Genomic DNA, 7,284 nt, shown 5'->3' with positions numbered 1-7,284 from the left:
AGCGCACATAATTTACATCTGGGGAATTACTTTTGCCCAACGCCAAAATAAAAAAGTTATATAAAATCACTTCCATTCATTTATCAGATCACTGCGTGAACTCCGTTCCCTGTACATATTGAGCTCTGCTTTCGTAATATAATTTACCCCACGTTTTATTGCAGCTAGTTAATATATCAATGAATTATACCATGGCACTAATGTTTACTAATGCGTGTGTGTATATACATATTAGTTTTATATATAATTTTTCAACGTGTTTGTTAATACACTGTACAAAAGCTCTCAGCCCTGCCTGTAATAAATGCATCATCGATGCCGCATTAGTGGACGTGTCTACCATGCAGTTTCAAAGTCTCATACATCGGAGGCAAGTATTTTAAGTAGGGTATTTTAACTACGAACAACGAAACTCGCTTAAGAGCTGATTGCTTGGGGCAGAGGGCGGGATCTTGGACTGTGATTTCTGTTGCGATCAATTTTAGGTCAAATAACAGCGCCGGCTGCTGAGCCCCAGCCACACACTGTCCCCGGCATACGGAGCAGCCCTGTGCCGCCTGACTCGGGCTGCAGAGTGAGCACAAAGTTCAAACAGCAGACGTTGTTTTAAAAGGCAGAGCCGCCCCACGCCGGATACTACTGCTTTCTGAGCTGCTCGACTTGTTGATGTCCCACTCTGTAAAGACCCACACAGGCAATCAGTGCCGTGTGCTCAGGCTGGCAGTAGAGACCGGCCAACTGCCCCGCTCGGGCCCCGTCCTCTCCCTCCCCTCCACTCCAGATCAGTACCGGAGCGTACTGCTCCACCCCACTCCCACTCGCATTCATTTATTTGCTTCGATTTCGTATTTATTTTGAATTATTTTGGCAGGAGTTGCAGCTGCATCGTTCTGGTCGTGACAGCCTGATCACAATAAACGAAAGATTGAATTTGAACGATGTTAACATATTTGTTGAATTAGATTCACATAATGTATCTGTTAATTCATTCGTTATTGTTTTTTCACCACAGTGACACGTGTTTTTGGGGTACAAATGGGCTCGTCTCGTATCATTTTTAAGTTCATAGTCTTTACAGCTGTACTCCCGGGGTGTGCTTAGTTGAGGTTTCAATGCAAATCGAAAAGGACACTCTGGGTATGTGTCCAGACATTGCGTGATTGCGTCAGTGTGTGTCCGTGCGACTGAAATGTTTTAATCGGTACATTAACATTTCCCCTTGATAACAATCGCTGAACATACAGCCAGCGTGCCACAGTGCAGCCAGCCTGCAGTCTCCCGGATAACGCAAGCCCCCCTGCACCGTTCTCCCCCTTCGGCAGACTGCCGATCCCAATCTTCTACATATAGGCTATGTACTATTAATTATCCACTAATTAATTAACTGGTGGATTTAGCTGTCTGCGGTTTGGTGTAATTACAGCCAGATCCGCTGCACACAGGCTAAAGTGTCGAACAGTGAGTTTGTGGTTCGGAGTGACAGCAGGATCTTGAGTATTACAGGTATATAGTATGTACAGTAGGCCTATATTATTATATTCGAGTTTTAAAATAATGTAGAATATAAGTAAATAAATAAAAGTACATGTATCCATTTTATCTGACCTGTTCGTGTGTTTTACTTTGTTTTAATGTGTATTGGTGGTAGTACGTGCATGCGTTTATGTGTTCGTATGTATTCATAGTTCATTATGAAATGTTTTAAAGTGTCTTGTTCCCTGTGATTTAAAGTGGATATTTAAAACAAACAAAAAACAAAACATAAAAACGGCAACCCAAAAACAACCGCGCCTTACTGCGAGAGGGGCCCCTTGCTGTCGCTGAACTAGACTGCGGTGTTCGCTTTCGCTGTTAAAGGGGTGTAATTTAGAAAGTCCCCAGACCTGGGGGGGGGGGGGCAGTCTGCACGAGGGCCGTGGCTCGTGTGAATGATGGCTGTAATTTATGCGCTTCCCAAATCCACAACAATTCACCATTCCATAACATCATATACTCCTAATCATGTGCTGTTTTCATCTAATTTTTTGGCATGCATTTAATATGTATTAATATATGGACGTGTGTATATTTGTATATATACAGTGTGTGTGTGTGTGTGTGTGTGTGTGTGTGTATCTATCTATCTAACTATATATATATATATATATATATATATATATATATATATATATATTCCTTTACCTTAATCATCTTCTCGTTTATAGGCTTTATTAACGAGAAGATGTTTAAGGTAAAGGAATAAAGATTTGCAGCCAGAAATACAGAACCAAATCCTGGCGGCCCAAACTCCAGCTTGGTGCTATTCGCAGGGGGTGCGGGGGGGTTCTCTCAGGAAACGCCACAGGCTGAGACCGGAGCCGGGCTCCACTGATCTCTCTGCTCGGTCATACTGGCTCTGCTGGGGGGTTGGGGGGGGGGTTGGGGGGGATAAAGAAAGCGGCGTTAGGAATCGCTTTGTTAAGGGGCGAACTGGGATCCCGCGCCTCAGAGAATATACAACAACACACACAGTTACACACTGTATGTGCATGTGTGTCTATCTGTTTGTTTTTAGAGAAATAGACGCCATGATATCGTGAATGTGTATAGAGAAATGTGTTTTTGATGTTGCTCTATTTGGAGATATCGAGTTTCTTCTTTCCTTTCCTCTTTGTCTGAAAAATCTGTGTGACTCGGGGTTTGCATTTCCCATTTTATTTTTCAAGAAATCTACACAAATCTTTAGTGGAGCCGCAAGCGGGACACTGAAAATCCAGGGGTGGGGGCTTAAAACAGCAACACCTCGAGACACATTTCTCTCTCAGATCCTCTCTACCTCAAATTAGCTGCTATAAAACCGGATGATTGCCACCTATTAAACAGGCTGCACGGCGTGTTTCAATTGACTTAAATAAATAGGAAGTTTAACTCTGTAGGTCTGCGACCAACTGGCATTTTTAATGTCTATTGAACTGCTTTATATAAAGCTTTAACTACGACGGCCAAACATATGGAATCTATTTCCAATTAAAATAGAGGTTCAGACGGTGCAGAAAATCAGCTGTTTTAGGATGTGGACTCGCTCTCTAATTAAATAATGATATCCCTGTAGAGGCTTCGCGCTGGAATAAGTGTTGTGCTATTGAACCCTTAAAAGGGATTTAAACCCACGTCTTACTACAGAGCAGGGTCGAGTTCCTGTCCTACGAACGTGTACAAAAGCTATAGGCTATATATTCACGAATGTATATCTGTGTGTATATTTATATTGCATTTTCATACAATCCTACATTTACATTTACACAACTGTGAGTGTAGCCTAGAGTGTATAATGTGTGTGTGTGTGTGTGTGTGTATAGATAATGATATATAGAACGGTATTATTGCTTAAGCATTAATGTATTAACGTACCTTTATGTTGCATTATGAATATGTTCAGATCTATCTATCTATCTATCTATAATTCCATACACATGTACGTATGTGTAATAGGGCTGTCGAGGCTCTGTGATGGCTGTAGCGTGGTGCCTCGGCCCGAGTTTAAAGGGGTTTTATGAGGGATTTAAAGGGAGGGGTGGAATGTTGGTTTTTTTGTGACATCACAGGCGCCGAGATCCAATCGAACGGCGTGCTGGGAAACGATCTGCCGGGAGTCTCCTATAATATACAGAACCGAGGAGTTCCCTGGAAGAAAGGAAAGGCCGAAAGGTTGCGGTGGCTCCGCTGTGTGAAGCGCGCAGGGATGCTGCTTCACTGGCCGCTTTGGCAAGCTGCTCTTTCCGCCATTGTCTCACGACACCGCTCTGAATCATGGACGGCGGATGAGAAGATGTGAAGTTGTATTGTTATTATTTTTATCTTTTTTTCTAGCTCTTTGCAAATACTTATTTTTTTTGTTTTCTTTTAAATAATTTATTATTTTATTACTGCCATTGCATTTTTTTTCTCTTTTTTATGTGGGGGGTTAAGGAACGTCGAGATGACTGTTTTGGCTGTACAAAATTGTATTTTTGGTGATTTTTGGTGGAGACATCTGCGTTTCTCTTTCGCCCTTGTGGATATTTCTGGACATGTAGCAGGGTTTTATTGTTTTGTTTTTTCTTTGTTGCGTTTTTTACATTTTGCATTGTTCATTTACATTTTAATCTTGTTTGATTTAATTTGAAGACAAATAATGGATATTCCCTTTGGTGCTGTGAATGGTGTTTTGGACGCGTCCAATGGTTGACACAGAACCACGCAGAATGGAATACGACTGCGAGCTGCGGGACGGCGCGTGCCAGACTGGGCATCAGGAGATCGAGGGGGTCAGCATGGGGTACCTGCGTGTGGAGGGCAGGAAGATGTTCGCCCTGGCGCAGGTTTTCAGCGCCTTGTTCCGCGACATCCCCAGGACCACGATCATGAAGAGGATGGAAGTTTTAAACATACGAAGCCGGCGCTGCGACATCAAGGAGCTGCGGACCCTGAAAGCCATGCAGTCGGTGCCGGGGCGAGCCGTCAAGTGCTCCCTCATCGCCAAAGAGGACCTGGACGCGCTGTGCCTCGCCTGCCAAGCCCTGAGCCCAAAGAAAAGGAGGAAGAGGAGAAAGTGCAGGAAATCCGAGCCGGCGTTAGCTCTGTCCCCAGACGTGATCTGCAGCAACGTTTGCAAAAACACAATTTCTACTTCTCGTGCACTTACCAAAGAGTCTGCAGCTTCTGCCACCGGCGCCGCCGCCGCCGCCGCTGCTGCTGTTACTGCTGCTGCCGGGCTGACTATCAATCGGGTCGCACAACAGGCGCAGCTGCTGGAGAGGAGACACAGCTCCAAACCGGCTCAACATTCCTCCAAAACGAAGAGCTGCCGGAACAGCCTGCTACCGGGGGTGGTTAGTCCTCAGTCTAGAAACTATGAAAAAGTTGCAAAAGCTGCGAACTGCTACAGTCTGACCGGGGTAACGGGGCTTCTCCCGGCGGGCATCGTGAACAGCTTCCACACGAAGAGTCTTCATTCCGCCATTGCAGTCAATGAATGTAACCAGACCAGCCTCCCCCTGTATCTGAAGAGCAAGAAGTCGTCTTACAGCGGTGCTGTGAGCTGCGGCTTCTCCAACGGGTATGTGAAAAAGCACAACTCTCCTCCTCAGCCAGTGAACAACAGAAACTTGAACTTCGCCCAGAGAAAGGGCAAGCCCGGGGCAGCGGGGAGTAGGAAGAGAGGACGCTGCGCTCAGGGCACCTCCACGGGTTACTCCAGCGACTCTGGATCCAGTGTGGACTTTGAGAAGGACTCCGACTTCGGATCCAGTTACCAGTCTACCTCCAGCGAGTCTTCGGACGAAGATGACAACCTCGACGGCAGGTCAGCGCAGTCCTCCAGCAGTGAGGAAGGCAGCTCCTCCGAGACCGACTCTAGCTCGGCGTGCAGCGGGGACTCAGTGCAGAGCACTCGCTACCGCCAGGCCGCCCTGCCGACTCCCACCTCACGCTTCCCTTCTCACGGCGCCAGGGGCAGTGCGCCGGAAGACATTCCAGCCCTGTCGACAGCTTCTGATGTGTACAAAAGCAGCCCCCCCGCCCCTGCCCCTTTTCTGGAAATAAAAATAAAAACAGAGCCGTTCAGCCCTGACACGAAACTCCTCTTCCCACAGGAGCTGGACCCGGTGTGGGCCAGCTACAACTCGGGGTCACCGGTCAGGAGCCCCAGTTTCGGCTGCTTGGGGGTCGCCACTGTGAAAAACGAGCCGTCCAGCGCAGGGCCTGTCTCTGGAGAGGGGTCTGAGAGGGAAGCAGAGCGTGCAGCGGCGTTGAGAGGACACAGTGCCAGACAGGGGGCCTCCGCAATCTGCCCTGATGGGAGCAGGCAATTTCTACAACAAAAGAGCCCTTCTTTGCATCCCGAGGGAGGCTTTGAGGCAGCTCCTCCACTTCTCAAAAATGGAAACTATTTGCACAAAGGTGCCCCAGACAATGGGCACTCGTTAGGCCTCAGCAACCAAGCACAGAGCCAGCCTGAGGACCTCTCCCAGGAATCTGCCCTTGCAGGATCACCTTTGCGCAGCTGTGAAGCCCCTGCTGTGGCCCCAGGCCTGGGCTGCACGGAGCCAGAGCGCATTAACATCGACAGCGGTCCCCAGGGGGACACAAGGGAGCCGCGCACAGAAAAGTTCGAGAGGCTTATCAGGACGTCGAAGTTGTGGTGCTATGCAAAAGGATTCAACTTCGACAGCAAAAACGGAGGATTTGCCAGTGCTGCCGCCTACAGCGCAGGACCCAGGGCTTCCAAATCCAAACCGGCCAAAAGTCACTTGGCGCACTCTGGAGGCAGCGGCGGATGCCTTTTAAAACGCTGCTCCTCTCCGAGACCCAGAGGCCGCCCAGCCTTGTCAAGCAAAGCTTTAAAAGTCAATGGGTTGGAAAGGAATTTGAAGGGGACCCGGGCTCCCAGAGGCAGCGACGCGGAGAGGTTGCAGAGATGTTCCAAAGAGACTTCGAACAGAGACAGCAACGGGAATATTGGCAGGAAGGGCAGCGCCGCCGGAGGTGCTGTGACCCCCTCTTGCAAGCGCAAAGCCAGCGGCTCCAGTTTGCCCCAGACCCCCGTTAAGAGGTCTTTCTCCCTCCTGGAGAATTTCCCCTGTCCCCCGTCACTGGTGGTGGGCAAGGACGGAGACTTGAGTCCGGCCTACTCACTGTGCTCACAGAAATGCCTCCCTCACAAGCTGGCGCATCCACCTTGTCGAATGTGGCAACTGGGGGGAAGTATTCTCCCAGTGCCCCCCAGCCACAGATTCAGGGGATATAACCTAGATGGGAACGATTAACACTGGCCTAGGCATTTATTATTATTATTTTTTATTTTATTTTATTATATTATTATTATAGGGGGTGGGGTGGGGTTGTATGGGGACAGTGTTCTGATTCTGTGTTTTTTTTTTGTTAAGGGTGAAGGAGAATAACTTTGAATAAACAAAAAAAAATCTGTTTCCATGGAAGTGTGCATCACGGCCTCAGAGGAGTGTTTCATTCTGTTTACTGGCTCTGGTATTGCGTTATGACCCCAGTGTGGTGGTCCTAACACTGCAATGTAGCGCTGCTATGGAGTCTCATGGCTGTCTGAGAGCACTGTGTCATTTTTCAGTTTGTCATCTATTTGTTTTATTTTCTTATAATTTGTAACATTTTGGTTTAGTTTAGAGAAAGGTCTGCTGTGGCCACAATTGTTACTATTATTAATAGTAGGTGTGATAAAAGTAATCAGTTTTACTGTCCTTTTGGAATAACGGTAATTTAATAATTATTATAATAACAGTGTCGAAGTCA

General features: G+C 47.3%; 1 protein-coding gene across 1 annotated transcript; it reads left to right on the top strand.

Annotated features, from left to right (window-relative positions):
• Positions 1-3,445: 3,445 nt before the first annotated feature.
• Positions 3,446-6,963, top strand: LOC136746197 (SKI/DACH domain-containing protein 1-like). Its single transcript, XM_066698897.1, has one exon. It carries the CDS (start codon positions 4,179-4,181, stop codon positions 6,783-6,785), a length of 2,607 nt encoding a protein of 868 aa, XP_066554994.1. The 5' UTR covers positions 3,446-4,178; the 3' UTR covers positions 6,786-6,963.
• Positions 6,964-7,284: the final 321 nt, after the last annotated feature.

Source organism: Amia ocellicauda, chromosome 3 (genome assembly GCF_036373705.1).
Source record: "Amia ocellicauda isolate fAmiCal2 chromosome 3, fAmiCal2.hap1, whole genome shotgun sequence".
NCBI classification, from domain to species: domain Eukaryota; kingdom Metazoa; phylum Chordata; class Actinopteri; order Amiiformes; family Amiidae; genus Amia; species Amia ocellicauda.
Note: the sequence above shows the minus strand (reverse complement) of the source record. Positions and strands in the feature narration are given on the sequence as shown.

Coding starts and splice junctions, on each gene's coding strand:
- LOC136746197 (XM_066698897.1), top strand. CDS start 4,179: ATGGTGTTTTGGACGCGTCCAATGGTTGACACAGAACCACGCAGAATG.